A 17,510-nucleotide genomic window follows, 5' to 3' on the forward strand; every position below is an offset into this window, starting at 1 on the left:
ACAGAATATTACTAAATTTCTATCTTAGATTTCCCCCCATTTGCAAAAAATTTTTCAGATGCATAACAGCAAACAACCATGGTAAAAGCAATCTATGAATTAATGAAAGGACACCAGAAAATAATTCAAACATGTATATTTTACAGAATTAAATTATTATTCATGCAAAACTATTCAATTCTTTTTAAAAAGAAAATTATTTACCTATGCTGAAGCTGTTAAATCATTCTGAAATACTACTATAGATCTTATAGCCACTCACCAAGACCACAACATGCAATTCAGAAGATACTCAAAATTTTATAGTTGCTATTGAATGAGTCAATTAAGAGCACAATCACATTAGATATAATACGGGATGTCCAAAAATTATCTTTACAATTTCAATTGTATATAGAATTAAATTCTAAAGATAATTTTGAGAAATACTGTACAATATAGAAAATAATTACTGTAAAACCAAGATGCCATGCTATTTATTTTTTGAGAATTAGTTAGCTTTATGGGAGCTTGTCCACATCCTACCTTCTGGCAACCTGGATGGAGTATAAACAGAATTCGGATCCACATCTTCATCCGGCTGGTAATGATAAAGTGTCTGAGGCTGTTTTTGTGATATCTGGTTGTTGTCTTCTTTCAATGCAATAAGAGATGGTGGTGTTGGATTAAATTTGACTTGTGGGAAATCATCTCTTTTCTCCTGCAAAGTGTTTAGCCCATGTGACTGAGTACTGTTGGCCTCTTTTATGATGAACAATTTGTTCTCCTTCTGTTTGTTATCTTTTTTCATATTCAGTTTGATTCTAAATCGAGCATTCTCTTCTTGCTCATTCCTCTCCCGGTGGGCCAGGTTCTTCCTCTCTCCTGCCATATTTCTGGGCATCTCAGTAGTAAATGCAGCTTTTTTCCCTTTTGAAATGTTCTTGGCAGTGGTGATTTTATGATGGCTCTGCTGCCTGTTGGGTGTTGGCACTGTACTCATATGTCTTTCTTCCCTTTTTTCAGTTGTGTGGCTAGTTTCAAGATAGCGTGCGGTGGGAACATTTGTGCTTGTGAGTGAAACAGCAGTTGGGTATGAAGATGAATAGGTTGTCAAAGATGGAGTAACACTGTTTGCAAGATAGTCATAATCCTCACTTTGTTCTTGGCCAAGGCTCTCCTGTTCTGTCTGTGCTGAGTAACTGTAGTACTTTTTAGGGGGCTCTACCTGAGTTGTGTCTCCCTCCAGTGCCTCCTGATCATAACTGTAAGGATCATCATAGTGCTTCTCTGCTTCAGCATCTCCAGGATCAGATGGCTTGTGGGATTCATTACAGTCTGGAAGCTCATAGCACATGAGGTCCCCTCCTGCATTGGGACAATGGCATACCTTGCAGGGTGGCATATGGAAGGTGTGCCCTGCAGCATATTTCTGATCTTCATGGACACAGCCTATCCTTCCACACTGGGGGCACCCATCTGCTGGTAGCACAGCATCAATGCAGTTGGGTGGTAGATCTGGGCATAGCATAAATTGGCAGCTGATCTTGCCTCCCCCTTTGGGACATGAGCATTCAGTACTTCCAAAATCAACAAAATAAGACTGCCCTTCAGGGACTTTGCCATTGACAAAACCTACATTGACACAGTCATAGTACTGGTAGCCCTCACAGGTGCATCCATGCTGTAGACAGGAGGCACAGCATTCATCCGGTTCAAGTACTTCTTCAATGCAATTTTCTAGCTGCTTACACTCCACACCTGTGCAATCCTTCTGAGCTTCTGAGGTGCCAGTCCAAATAAGCAGCAAGAGGACTGTGCTCACAGAGCATAAATATAACACTTGGTGCCTATCCATAATCTTCCTAAGCAAATACAGCCAAAATTTAGCTTCCTTTGTCTTCTATGGATTTCTTTCTTCTTTTCTCTCTTGGAATTCCTGTTCACTCAGCTCCTCGGTGCAAATTGTTTCTCTGGATTGTGTTTTGCAAGGAGAGCCTATATTTGTGAAAGAAAAATTTGTTAAAGGCTACACTCCATGAATACCCTTTTAAATGCTAGAGATACTTTAAAACTGGGATAGAATTCCAACATCTCTGGAAACCTACATATAAAATTAATCAGCATGTCACCCAAGCAAGTGTAGACACTATAGTCCAAACTGCATGTTTTTCATTTCTTTTTCCACTCTACCTCTTAAAAAACAAAAAAGAAAGTGCAATTTTGTTCATTCATATAATACACAGTAACATAAAAAACAACATATTGAATTTCAATATATTTCTTGAGTGAACTTTTGAAAAGAAAACTGGACTTCTTGGCAGACATTGTATAGTCCTTCAGTTATGAGATTCATTGGGAATTGATCAGTGTAGTTTGATGGCACCAAACCGAAAAGGAGAAAGGATAAGTGTTCTAATTTTAATATTCTGGAACCCACTCTCAGGTGGAATTTAGGGAATTGGCTTGAAAAAGGCTTCTGTCAGCAGCATCACCAAGAGTCCTAGTTATCACTGTCACTTTGCCTAAGGAATGTTGCCAGCAAATATAAGACCTTTATAGTTACTAACTGCTGCTCCAAACACAGCAGTAGGTTCTCTTTAAAGACATAAGACATGGATCAATATACAATGGGATCTTGCAGCACTCTTGAGAGGACCCAAGAGAGAGAAGTTGACAGCATAAGTTTCATAGGCTTAAGTCTAGTTCTGATCTGCATTTGATGAAGCACACTTAAATCTAAGGGCTCATCTCTACTAACCAGGTATACTGGGGCCAATCCAGTGCCTCGGAAGTATCTATACACTCTGTGCACAACCCTACATGAACCAGATGGGTCAAAATTTATTTGGCCTGACTAGACAGTCATCTTTCTTTCCCTGTTGTCATCATAACTGCTGGATGGTTGTGGAGCTTCAGGAGACCTCCTGGTCATTCTGGGCCATCAGCCGATGCCAGAACAGAGTGCTCACATCAGCCAGGAGCTCTCACAGAGCTGTGCAGCCATCTATAGCAGCAAAGATGACAGGGCCTAATCCTTCCCCCTTTACCTGCAGTGACAAGTGCAGAGAAACAGAAATGGCTGTGCTAGCCCATGTGGAAAGTGGACTGGTCTGTGTCAAAGTCCCTCATGCTGTCCACACTCTGTCCAATGTGCATGACTACTTTGGAGTTTTGCTGAAACTCTACAGCATTGCCCAAATTTCTTTAGCATGTGCCTAAACTGATTCAATAAACAGCAGCTTGTGTCTTTACCTCCTGCTCTATTTGGGGTCCTGAAGCCATAGTAAGAAAGACAGGCCAGCTGCTAAATTCAGGTGTTTCAAAGTTATTAAAGCAACAGTTGTAACTTTCCCAGTTCTTCAGGGATGTGTGTGTATATGTGAATGTGCAATAATGCATGAAAAGAAGTATTAATTAATCCTATGGATTGCAACTTGGAAAAGCCTTCCTTTGGCAAGTTCTAAACATAGGGAGATAAAAATCTCCTTCAATCACCCCCTTTTTGCTTTAAAATGTTTCATACTGATGTTACCTACCATTTCCTTTGATATTTGCAATGTTTAGAGCTGTTGTTTAGAGCACAATGATGTGTACGTAGCAACGTTTGGCAATTATATGATGGGAAAAGTACCAAACATAATGATCTATTTTCTAGGCATTGAACAGTATTTCTTAATTGTTGTGAAAAACTGACAAAGGGAATCCCGGATTGATGCAAATCTTTACAGTTCAGTACTTATTCTGTGAAAAATTCACACTTTTCTGGAATGCATGCAGAAAACATAATTTTCTCTGCCAAACCCCACATGTGAATGTTGCCCAGAAATTCCAAACTGCAAGTTCTCTTTGTGCTGAGTTTTTAAAGATTTTTTTCAGCATCAGCAACAGGAAGAAGATTTCTACTTCAAGGTTTACAATTTAAATTAAATCTCATTGTATGACTTAACAGTATGTCCAGTTTAATTTTATGATCAAAACTTGAAATAGGATACAAAAAGTGAGTCTGAATAAGAAGTCAGAAAGAACATGCTATGCAAATATATTTTAAGATCAGTTTCGCGAGAGGCTTTGAATTTTGTTAATTTTCCAGATAACATTTTTCTAAATTTCTTAGGTGGACTGAATAAACAGGTATTTCTTTTTCTGATGCCAGGATTAAGTGTGGACTTAGAACAGAAAAACAAATCCTGTGATTTTTGTCTTTAAAATAAAATATTCATCCAGACATTCAACTTCTTGTTTCCTCCCCTACAAATTCACATTCCAATTTCATATCTGGGTCCTTGTCTCTCATGCTTTCAGTTCAGAGTGCCTACATCATTTTCTTCTGGGAGCTTCTAAAAATCATGGAAAACCAACAGCATTTTTCAGCCCCTAGAAATATTATTTTTAAAGCTGATTCTTGAATAAATCACATATTCTCCTTCACTGCATAACCTGGTGATTTATTTGAATGTTACTGCAAAATCTATGAATAGCCCGTTGTTTTACCAGGGCTGATTGAGGGAATGTGCCTTTGGAACGATCATACACCTAGGTTAATCTCAAGAGACCCTTCCTTTTCCTCTCCCTTGCAGCAGTATAATTAAACACATATTTTTTATTCAGAAAAAACCAAGTTTACATTTTAAAAGGGCCCCTTGAATCCATGTGAACATACTGTTATCATTAGTGCTTTGTGGGTAGATTCTTTATGCTGAATTGTTTCTATTGATATCAGTAAAACCACTAGAGATACAAGTAATCTATCTTAGGTTTGGAAGTACCACAAAAGTGGAGTTGAGAAATATGCGTAAAAATAAAAATATGGCAGCTGGGTTGTAGTTCTTTTTAACAGTTTATTCATTTCCTGATGCAACACAGAAATAACTAGAAAGAAACAAACTTGTTCACACAAAGAGAGAAACTATCATCAACAGATATATTAGGTGCACCAACATAGTAGAATTAATGCAGTTTGACACTACTTTAACTACCATGCTATGGACTCATAAGAGTTATAGTTTGACAAGATCTTATCTTTTTCTGCCAAAGAGTGTCTCACCAAACTACAACTCCCATAATTGCATAGTATCGAGCCATGGCAGTTAAAATGGTGTCGAACTGCATTTATTCTGCCATGTAGGTGCACTCATTGATACTTGACTTTTCCAAAATAACTGGAAAACATGACTACTGAAGTTATACACTGTGGACAATGTTGTATCTACAAACAGTTTTGGACTACAGTGCTGGAATCTAGGGTCTTCCAACAATAGCAAATTTTCAACTAAGGACTCATCTACACTGACCATTTGAGTCAGTGTGTACTTAGATTAGTCTCATAGTGGCTGAACACAGCATGGGGTAGATCTGGCTGAATCCTGATGCAGGATTTGGGCTTTAACTTGACTTTAGTGCTAACAAGACCTAACTGGAACCAGTTGCAACTGCCATTCCACATTCCCCAGGCTCAGGTGATCCAAGGATGGCAGTCCCATCACCCCCTCCCATCCATCATGGCTGTCCCCAGCTTCAATCCCCACCTGCCTTGCTCTTTGGCACTCTAGCTGACATCACCTTGAGTGCCCATGCTGGAGATGGGGATGCTCACTGAGATCATCCTGAGCAAGGCATGTGGGGGTGTCATAGCTGGGGACAACCATTAACTGGGAGTGTGGGGGAGGGAGAGATACCTAGGGTGGCTGTCTAGAAGTGCCAAACTGTGTTTGGTGTGGTGGGGCAGTCAGGACTTTCTCCCCCACTAAGGAGGCTGTGTTAGTCACCATCTGGCCACCATGTGGGCCCAGTTCTGCATCCAGGATGCCAGATGTATTTATATGACATATAAAATTCTTTATAGCAAGATATGGTGATGGTCACCATCTGGGATGGTTTGAAAAGGCCACAAGAAATCCATGGAGGATGAGCTAGTCACCATGTTGGCTGTAATATTGCCTCCAGGATCAGTAGAAGTCTGATTCTAAAAAAGGCCAATTATCCCTATTGCCCTCCATGTTTTATTAATGGGCTTCCTCTCGTGCACCACACTGGCTCCTTTTGGCAATATGACACTGGGCAGATCCAACAGGGCTTTTTAATGTTCTTATGAATGCGTTGATAAGAATGTTGTAGCATAAGGAAAAAAGGAGCTTTAAAAATCTCTATAGCCCTTGAACTAATCTAAGATGAATAATCAAATGCCAACTTTCCCATGAAATAGAATGAATCTCCTGCAGACAGCTAGCTTCATTTGCTTCAGCACTGCAAAATGTTACTGCTATGTGTTTAATGAAATACAAGATGCTTCAAAAAGAGAGACCTGCTTTGAAATCGCTATCGATCTGTAATCATGAACTGCCCATGAAAACACCCTTACAATTTGAAAGGATGGGGCATAGAGTTTCAAATGATTATTGCTAGATTACCCTTCCCAGCACACAAGTGGCCCCTAGCCAAGGTCATTCACAACATGGTAACCCCACAAGATAAGGCCTAATGAGATATTCTTCATTTGAGAAGCTATTTTAAAGATTTGTTTCCGGCTCAAAAACGTTAAATAAATAACTAATTAAACCATTTGCAATTTCTTGAATACTTATAATATGATCTCATTATGAAATTTCATCTATCATTTTTAAACATGCTGTACTATCACATGTACACACAGGTGCTAATTTTTGGAGGTTGTGCAGTGAACCCTGAGTGCACTAATCCGTTGTTGAACTTCTAGGTGTAAATAATGCAGGAAGCAGTCAGTGCTCAGTCAGTGACCCTTAATAAAGCTTAGCATAATTCACCATCATCCTTGATTCCCTGGAAATGTTAAAGCCTTGCATTTGACAAATTATTGTACAAGGAAGGAAAGGCATCTTTAGGACACTCCCAGTGTTGTTCTGGTTGTTTAATCTGTTCAAAACACACTTCTGGATTCCAGCACCAACAACCTCAATAGCAAATTTGGATGAATATTAATATAAAAACAAATTCTCATTATGCTGTAACAACATCATGATGGATTAGAAGCTCATTAAGACACTTTGAATATATTAGCACATCATATGCTGAAAGAAATCAGCATACAGCCTGGGAAGTTATTCACTTACTTGGGGCTTCTAAGTTCATTATTCATCTTTGCATAGCTGAAACAAGAAACAAATGATCGAGTTCAGCATATTTCCAGTCTCCATAATTACATATAAAACATACATGCAGTATTAAAATGCACAGCACACACAAAAAGCTTTGTAGTAAAATGGTAACAGGCAGCCAACTGAATGTTCTCAATCTTTCTTAATTATAGGATAAACAATGATACAATGCAAAATGTACTCTGTAACTTATTCTGTCAGATGTGTGGAACATAATGGAAAGAAGTAACTATGGGCAAGGAATATTCACTAGACATAGAAGCCGCCCAAAGAAATTGCACTTTGATTTTCTAATCAAAATAATAAGTAAATTGAATATCATGGGAATATTACCTAAGATTTATTTTTACTGGACCATACACAAGGGTATACAATTTGCAAATATGCTGGACCAGATATGAGGGAACATATTGGTAGAAAGCAAACAGGAGAGATGAAATAAGTGGACTTGTCAACAGAGGAACCTGGATTAAACAACCTTGCAATTCCCTTCCTTTTTGGGCACTGCATATTCTGAGGTATGCAACTAGTGTTCTTCCTTTGAAGTTCACTGAAATCCAAAAGAGGCTTCTGTTAGAATAAGGACCTCATCTCATGGATCTTGAGAAGTGTGGAAGACCATTTGTCTAGCAAAGGGAATTGTACGATTTGATCCCCAAACATCTCGTTTCAAGTTCTGTATTCCCATCACACGTGTTTCCGTCTTCAGTTTTCCCTCCATTGTTGCCAATGAGGATCCTTTTCTTCTGCCTCTTCACATTACTTTTTTTTAAAAATCAAGGAAACCCTGCTATGGAGGGAGAAGAAAGGGAACGAGGGAGGAAGACAAGGAGGGAGAAAGAGGAAAAGGGAGGGGGAAGGAAAGAAAAAAGAAAGGAAGTGGAGAAGGAAGGAAGGGAATGAGGGAGGAAGACAGGGAGGGAGGAACCAGTGTAATTGTAATCACTTTGCAACACCACTACAGGGCCAATAGGTTATGGCAACAGATATTATCCATCCTTAAGGCAGACACAGGATCTCATCAATGTGAAGAAGTTGACCATAGAATTGCCCTGGAGAACCTCCAAATTCCAAGAGAAGTGCCTCTCAGGTAGAAAAAGTAGGGTTTTATTAGCAGTTTTTCCACTTTCACAGGAGTACTATGAAAATGTATTCCTTATTCTATTCCCCAAATTTGCCTGTTTACATTATTTGTGTTCTTCAAATTTGCACTCTCATTTACCACAGGTCCTCAGTTCGCCAAGTGATAGACATTTGGCCCCTAAGAAGTATGAAATCCACCCAGAATAGCATTGGTAGGCCGGTTCCCTAAGGGACTTTTGATGATATAATACAATATAATGCAGAGAATGAATATTCTTCTATTGACTCTCGCATTATATTGTATATCATCATCAAAAGTCCTTTAGAGAGCCAGCCTATCCCACTCACTGAAAAGATTTTTTGCTGTTGTATATCCTCCAAGTGACTATGTGGACCTGTGTTTGAAGTGAGAAGCTTGGGTATGCAGACATGCTTCTTTGTTACTGAAGCACTTGTGGACATGGCCTCCATCAGTGATGCCACCAAAGACCATATTCACTCAATTCAGAGCAGAATCTTGTTCAGCTTGAAATACTCACCCAGATCACCAGGGAAGAATGAGTCATACCACTCCATTGTCTTCTGTCTCAGGTTGCAAGTGCCTTTTCTCTCTCCCTGTGTGTGTATCAGGAATGACTTGAGAAACTGCAAGTTGCTTCTGATGTGATAGAATTGGCCATTTACAAGGACATTGTCCAGGGGGTGCCCAGATGTTCTACCATCCTGTGGGAGGATCCTCTCATGTCCCGCATGAGAAGCTGGAGCTGACAGACAGAAGCTAACCCTGCTCCCCAGATTCAAATCACCAATCTTTTGGTCAGCAGTCATGCCAGCACAAGGGTTTAACCTATTGCACCACCAGGGGCTCCTCTCTCCCTGGTACCTTCAGTGTTGGGATGATAGGGTACCAGGTGGCAGAGACCTTCCCATAAATCATTTCCCTGGGGCACCCATGTCTTTTTGAGGATTATGTGTTCCTGGATTCTTTGCCCAAAGGCACTATTGCCAATGGACAGGTAGGTGGGATCATAAGGAGGACCCAACCGGTATCACAGTATTGTCATTGGGACCATAACAGGGTCCAGATTTTAGATTTTGGGCTCCAAAAAAAAAAACTAGTTTCCATTTTTTAAAAATATTATTACAACTTAACAAACTTAATTCACCCCAGATAATGATCAAGGATTTGGTCACACATTGAAAATAAAGTCACTATCTCGGAACTAACATGAGTGAAAAAGTAATTAGGTACTGTAGTCCCTGTTTTTCCCACTGCAGTTTCTTCAACTGGATTTCTTCTCTTTCTTCTTTCTTTAAAGTGAGACTAGGTGTCTGAATCTTTCTGTTTGATGATTTATTCATATACTTATTTTTGGCATAGCCATTCAACGTATTTCTCTGAGTGGTTTGCAAAATTAAAATCATAAAACACTGACACCAAGAAATCAAACAGTTTTAAACCATGGCATGGTAGTAAGGAGGAAAAAACAAAATAAAAACAGCCATGCTAAAACAAGAGCCATTGGGGGGGGGGGGGGTGTTAAACACTGGTGATCTTAAAACATCTTGGCCTGAATCCAACACTGTGTTTCCCCTCCCTCAAACCTCTCTGAAAAGCTAAAAAATCTTTCCTAGAAGGCTTTCCAGTTATCTAGACCAAGTTTTCAGGAGACATGAGGGCAGCTGAGGAGCAACCTGTTGTTGTTGTGTGCCTTCAAACTGTTCCAAACCTATGGCAACTCTAAAGCAAACCTATCAGGGAGTTTTCTGGGGCTGATTGCATTTGACTTACCCAAAGTGACCCAGTGATTTTCCACAACTGAGTGAGGAATTGAACCCTGGTCTCCAGAGTCACCTTCTAACACTCAAAATAGGCTAACAAGCAATAAATATTTGGTTCAAATAAATGCACAGAAGACTCCAGAAAGAGAAGGGGGTCACACACATTCACACCATGGCAGCCATATCTTACATTAAAAGCACCTTGTTGGATCCAGCCCATTAAAAACAAGCATGTAAAAATATCTCTTGATGTCTGCTGAACTTCGCATTGGGTACGAATCACTGAGGAAAAAAACTAATGTAGACAGAGTACTTTAGATCCAACCCTGATGTCCGTTCATCTTCCACTATAAGTCACTCTTTGTTAGTCTTCCCTGAATTTCCAAGTGGTTTCACATGCTATTCTAAAATTACATATAACATTTGAGTGATGTTGACCTCTAAAGGAATCATGGCTTGCTGATTAATCTTTCTTTAAGTGTCCATCTCATATTTATTGTGAGGAATAAATTTTCAGTCAAAGTTGTCTAGACAGCACCAGTTAGTTCCATGATAAACAATAAAGTCCTATAGCAATGTATAGTAACATGCTGATTGCACTATATGTTTGCTTTCTCCACATCAGTCTCCAGTTTGTTTTGATTGCAGCTGTTTCCATTACTTTAAACACTTTTTTCACAGCATGAGACTGATCACCAGAGATAAAGCTGGACTTCTGTTAATGTGTTTATGCTTTAATCTTCAAAGCACTCATGCACCAAGAATTTGGTCCTCCTGAGAGTAAGTTACCTCTCATATCTCCACTGACTGCTAGATGGCTGTGTAATGTAGGCAAATGTACATTCAGAATGTAATATTCCCTTTCCTTTCTTTCTTGTGATTCACAAAGAGTGAAACCTGCTGCTTTTCAAATAACATGGTTCGGATTAATTTAGATGTATTAACAAACTGATTTCTATAACCCGTTGTACACATATCTATGATTCTTTCTTAGATGTCAGAGAGTACAAAGTAAGCAATCAGCTGCTCTGCATGAGTCAAAAAGATGAAACCTCTTAAAAGATATGAAATCTCAAAAACCTGAGCTCTGGGGTTTTTTAAGATGTACATTTGGCTCAGCAGTGGTTCAAGCCTATGGGGGCAAGGGAACCTGTCTCTCATCTTCACCAGCCGTACATATAAGACAGGCGGGACCAAGAGCAGGGCCTCCCCAGATGATCTTAGTCTCCGAGATGGTTTGTAGGGGAATATATGTTTGGACAGGAAGCCTAGGCTGGCACCATTTAGGGCTTTATAGGCTAAAGCCAGTACTTTGAATTGTTCTCGGTAGCAGACTGACAGCCAGTGGAGCTAATGCAACAGGGGAGTTGCATGCTCCCTGAGCACTGCTCCAGTGAGCAACCTGGCTGCCGCTTGCTGGACCAGTTGGAGCTTCTGAACAGTCTTCAAAGGAAACCCCACGTAGAGCACATTACAGTAATCTAAAGACTCTTCACAGTGTCTTTTTACTGAAGGCTAAAAATTATTGTTTTGATGCATGACAAAGTGCAAACCTTGTTTGAAATAGTTTAGACAAAATGTTAATTATGACCATATGATTGAAGAATTGAAATATACAAAATTCAAACAACTACATGTTGGTGAGGAGGAGAGTTTCTATGAAAAGAAACTCAACCATGTTGAAGAAGAAAATCTGTGCTGCCTGTTTTTCTTCTTGAATAGAAGCAATATGCTTGAAACTGATGTTTGAATCTATCATTCTGCTAATGAGTCTACTGTAACCGCAGATGCAAAACCTTCAATCAAAACAGCTCGCACAGAATCCTGCCATAAAAGATAATGGAATTAGTTTGCTTCATTAGAATATGGAGATCCACATATTTATGCTCAATGCTTAACATTTTCATTCAAAAATAACAATATCACCAGCTGTAGAAGTTTTCCAACATATTTTCCTATGCATACTATTTATTTTTCTGTGAACTGCTAAGGTTGCCAGATGCCCCCTATTATAAGGACTGCCCCTTATTTGGGAGTCAGAAAGTATGATTAGCAGAAGTTCCATATTCTAAGGGATGTCCATGTTTGTGCGTTGGAAAGCTTTTCCTTTTAAACAGACAGAACAAGATGTCTCCCCCCACCCCAGTTAAGTTAATTTAAATCAATACTTTCATTTGATTTTGAAGGAGAACACAAACGTGCTAATAACACTTCTTGATTTTCAGCTCTAAAGCTCATGAATTTTGACTGTTATTTATTTATTTATTTATTTATTTATTTATTATTTGCACTTGTTAACCGCCACTCTCAGCCCGAGGGCGACTCGTGGCGGTGTACAGAACATAGAAAAGACAACAATTTACAATAGATCAAGACCATAACACAACATTTAAAAATCCGCTTCATCTAGTTTGGGTCATAATCAATCTCATAGTCATGGTCCATTCCGGTGGTCATTCCAAAAATCATAGCACTTAGTTAAAGGCCTTTTCGAAGAGCCAGGTTTTCAGGCCCTTGCGGAAGGCCATGAGGGAAGGCGCCTGTCTGATTTCAGCAGGGAGGGAGTTCCATAGCCGGGGGGCCACCACCGAGAAGGCCCGCTCTCTCGTCCCCGCCAGAAGTGCCTGTGAGGCGGGCGGGACCGAGAGAAGGGCCTCCCCAGATGATCTCAAGGTCCTCGTGGGCTCGTAGGCCGAGATGTGGTTCGCAAGGTATTTTGGGCCGGAACCGTTTAGGGCTTTGTAGGATAACACCAGCACCTTAAATTGGGCCCGGTAGCAAATCGGCAGCCAGTGGAGCTGGGACAGCAAGGGCGTTGTGTGCTCCCTGCGTCCCGCTCCGGTTAACAACATGGCTGCCGTGCGCTGGACTAGCTGGAGCTTCCGGGCCGTCTTCAAGGGCAGCCCCACGTAGAGAGCGTTGCAGTAGTCGAGGCGGGATGTGACCAAAGCATGTACCACCGTGGCCAAGTCAGACTTCCCAAGATACGGGCGCAGCTGGCGCACGAGCCGAAGCTGTGCAAATGCTCCCCTGGTCACCGCTGAAACCTGGGGATCCAGGCTCAACGATGAGTCCAGGGTCACACCCAAGCTGCGAACCTGCGCCTTCAAGGGGAGTCGCAGGTTCGCAGCTTGGGTGTTTTATTTATTGCTATTTTGACAACCTGGCAACAGTAATTTATAGCCAAAATGAACAACTATGGTTTTCCAGATATTGTTGGACTGCAACTCCCATTAACCACAACCAAACTAGCTATAAGTAAGTAAAAATAAATTCTTAGGATTCTGTCTCTCCAGGAGAAACATCCTAGGATGGTGGGGGCAGCTAGATGAAACACCTTTCATTTGGAAAACCCATACAACATTTTCCCTCTTGGTATGTTATAATCTTGTAAAAGCATTATATACCTGGTCTTCCACATTTGCTTGGGTTAGAAGCCCAAGACCCCTGGAAAAGTGGATGACACCATTATTATTAAAAAAAATTAAAAAATTGCCTGAGAGAATGCCTTTCTAAGTATTTGTATGTTCTCTAGCATGATTCTATGGTCAGCTTTTGGTGAAAGCTTGGATAATAAGTTCTCTCTAGGAATGGCTAGGGCCCTTTCCACAAAACTGTATAAAATCCACATTAAACTGGATTATATGGCAGTGTGGACTCTGATAATTCAGTTCAAAGAAGATTTTACGGATTATCTGCCTTTATATTCTGGGTTATATGGCCATGTGGAAGGGTCCTAAGTCTTGACTCCCTGGACAACTTAGACTAGAAACTAACCATAGCATTGTGCTTGAGATCCTAGAGCAGGGGTCCCCAAACTACGGCCGGCGGGCCACTTCCGGCCCGCCAAGGGCCCCGATCCGGCCCGCGGAGGAGGAGCGCTTTACAGTTATAATTTTAGAGATTTTTTAAATACTGGTAGCCAGATTTTGTTCAGACTAGAAATAGGAAGATTTCCCATTCTCTGCTCCTGGAATTACTGCCTAAAGAGGGCTAGAAAGAATCCCCTCTAAGGGCCCTTCCACACAGCAAAATAAGATATGTGCAATGTGCATAGGATTTTTTAATTGATTTTTTTTTAAAAAAAAAACATAGTCTGGCCCTCCATTGGTCTGAGGGACAGTAAACTGGCCCCCGGTTTAAAAAGTTTGAGGACCCCTGCCCTAGAGCTTCCTAGGGAGGACTAAAATCCACAAAAGTCAAACCCACAAACATTGAAGACAAATTGTATCTCAACAGATCCTTTATGGCTGATATTTTCCCTGTCTTAGTATAACTGCTGTCATTATTAATATTTGCTTGCTCTGGTTATTCTAACATGTTTAACTGTGTTTTGCTTTTGCTTTTTAACTGTATCACAAGCAACTTTGCAACCTTTATGGTTGAACAACAGTATAGAAATGTTGATGTGGGAAAGCTGACTAGCTGAATGTGACATTTGCAGCATTCAGTGGGACCTATGCTCTAATAAATATGTACGTAAGACATTAGCCTTGAGCATGGGGCTAAAATTGACAGTAATATCATTTTAATAATCCTTAATATAGGAGTCCACCACTTTGAGAACTGAACCTGAAACACTCAGACTCACATGTTCTATTTTACTAGTTGAGGAAATACAGAGACTGAGTCATGATGGCCAATTATGTTCTTGTGCCTTCTTAACAATTCAGTGGGTTACTTGAATGTCAAACTAAGCTAGAATGCTAAAGACTTGAGAAGATACATGTCACTCATCCACACCCACTTGACTCCTTCTGCAAATGGGACTGACTACACAGCAGTTTATTTAGTGTGACCTATGAACCAGGAACTCTGGCTTGTCAGTGGAGAGACAAGCCAGAGTTCTTGATTTTCCCCTGAAACATTAAGCAAACCACATACATGAAATCCATCATTTATTTAGCAGCTTGTGTTAAATAATGATTAGGCAGCACACAGGAACACAGTCTTTGCAACTACTAAAACAGGTCTTGTAACATCTAAATTTTGGCCAATGAACATGTGAATATGTTCAGGCATAAACATATATAGCAGAGTGCTGTGTCGTGGAGGCCAACTAGGGTGTAACTCTGTTTGGAAAATCACCAGAATTAAAATCCATGGAAGTATTCATTCAAAGTTTGTTTTTGGAAAGAAAAACAGATTTGAGCAGGCAGCTCTAGACAGAACTTGCTATGTTGCTATCTGTAGTTTCAATGGAATTTTAAATAAGGCTGTTCTTTCCATATTTTATTCCAATCAGCACCTCAAGACAACACAACCTTGTACATCCATATACAATAAAAATAATCTAATAGAAACATTACTTTCCATCTTGGTAATCTGCCTTATGTATCAATATTGCAGGCAAGGGGTATTCTAAAGTGAAATAAAATCTTCTAAATATATCAGGGGTTTTATCGTTAGTGGCAAGATCAATTGTTTTTTTTTCATTTTTTTCTTTGAAGTGTAGACTTCCATGACATAAAGTGTTTTTGGAAAGATGACTCAGGGTGTAGTTTGGTACCACTTTAGCTGCCATGGATCAATGCTATGGAATCATGGGAGCTTTAATTTACAAAAATTACAATTTACAAGCTTTTTCTGCTAAAGAATGCTGATGCCTCATTAAACTATAACTTCCAACATGAGCCATGGCAGCTCAAGTGTTTTTAAATTGCATGTTGTACCCTTAATTTCCGAAGTAGATTCAGTATGGCACATGTAAAAAAATAATGTTCGAGAACTGCAAGTTATAGCTTTTGTGGACTTAGTCAGAAAGTATGCATTCAAGTTTATGGTAAGAGGGTAGAGGCTGAGGTCTAGTCTCACTAAGCTATAGAAAATAATCCAAATATCTTAGTCATATTGTTAATGTAATTCTGTCTACAAAATCTTTGAGATCCTGATTTTGTTTGGTTTTGTATCATAGATTTAAAGAAACAAAAACATTTCTGACCACATTAATTTCCTTTGGATTCCAAGGAAAATACTTACACCCAAATTATGCCCTTGATGTATTTGTGTGGTTCATGGGGTTTTAATGAGATTGGAACTTGGTATCATTGTTGCTCTACAAACCAGAATCCTTTTACTATATCTATTTTGATTTCCTTTGTAAATTACAGATTATGTTCCATTTTACCACAGGAAATTGTTGTGGTCTTTATTTCAGAAGTACCATGTGGTTTACAAACCGACTCTGTGCTAGATGTGCTATAGTTGATTAACAAATGTTGGAGTTAAAAACTACATCAAATGCAAATGTTTGATTATTGTGGCTAGTCTCACTGACCTAAGTTTGGAAGCAAGATGAAACACACAACAAGACCGATGCAGAAAAGAGATGCATATTCCATCAACACCAGTGCTCATCAGGCATACTGGGCACTTTTGCTAGTGTTCTATTTCACTTCTCTGCAATTCTGTAAAGGAGTTTTGTAACATCTCTTCTACATAGTTAGTTAGATATACATACAGTTAGATGGTAGAACTTATAGGATTCAGGCTCTTATTTTTAACAATGTGCTTCTTAGATGGTTTCTATGGTGTTTGTTTTGGTTTTTAAAGATTAGCTGTGTGGTATTAAACCTAGAATGTAAGCCATATTGGATGTTTTATAGAAAGATGGGTCATAAAAGCCCACAATAGATAAATAAAATGATATGTAAAAGATATTACCCAAATATTATATACGATGTTTCAAATGTCTAAACTCAATACTTATACCTTGGCATTTCTCAACACTTAGGGAAGTGGAGTGTACATGACACTAATGTCAAGAGTGGGTTTTGTTATCTCGTGCAGACATTGATGCCTTTTTTAACCAAACATTTCACATTTCAAGGATCCCTCTGTATCAGCAAAGAATATCATCATCATCATCATCATCATCATCATCATCATCCCGTTTTATCTCCCCAAAGGGGACTCATAAAAGCATTAGTGTACAATTTAAAATATACAAATACACAAACATTAAAACATAATTATAGCACTAAAAATTCAGTTAAAATTAGATCTCGCATGGAGCATCAGTTGATCATAAAGAAATATTAACTTTCTTTTGGCAAGACTCACATCAGTCACCCTTTCAAGGTAAAATCATTGACCAGACACCACACATCAACCCCACAACAGGATTGTGTATCTCTTTCAGTAGTCATTTGACTAAAGCAATTCAGTCCTGGACACATATTTTGAGAGAAATAAGAGGACTAAATATGCACCAAAGAAGAGTCCCAGTACTGGATGTTGACTAAGGCAAGTCTTTTCCTTGCACAAACTAGACATAGTGAGGTAGAAGTGACTCATAATTTTGCATGCATGGGGTCATCTTAGAACAATGCCATTGCATTGTGACAATTTCTCAGCCCCCACAAAAGATTTTGTCTTTGTCATGATGCTGAGGTCCTGTTTACACTGGGGAGTTTAGCCTAGCATAATGTGCCCTGGAGTAGTCCCAAGAACTTTATGCTAAATCTGAGGCCATTATTCCATGATTAGGAAGTGCAGAAGCTCTGTTGGAGTGGCACACACCTTATCTCCTTT

At 39.5% G+C, this 17,510-nt stretch overlaps 1 protein-coding gene across 3 annotated transcripts in view; it reads right to left on the reverse strand.

The window, feature by feature from the left end:
- Positions 1–17,510, reverse strand: part of FBLN2 (fibulin 2) — a 183,339-nt gene that overhangs the window by 127,784 nt on the left and 38,045 nt on the right. For 2 of the 3 annotated variants that reach the window (XM_060766004.2, XM_060766003.2), the window contains exon 2: positions 526–1,977. In XM_060766004.2, the coding sequence (XP_060621987.2) occupies positions 526–1,837 (1,312 nt within the window). In that variant the 5' untranslated portion in view covers positions 1,838–1,977. Of the gene's footprint in view, positions 1–525; positions 1,978–7,067; positions 7,104–17,510 lie in introns of all 3 variants that reach the window. The other variant, XM_060766002.2, reaches the window with a different exon arrangement.

The sequence above is a fragment of the Anolis sagrei genome, chromosome 2, assembly GCF_037176765.1.
Source record: "Anolis sagrei isolate rAnoSag1 chromosome 2, rAnoSag1.mat, whole genome shotgun sequence".
In the NCBI taxonomy this organism is placed as follows: domain Eukaryota; kingdom Metazoa; phylum Chordata; class Lepidosauria; order Squamata; family Dactyloidae; genus Anolis; species Anolis sagrei.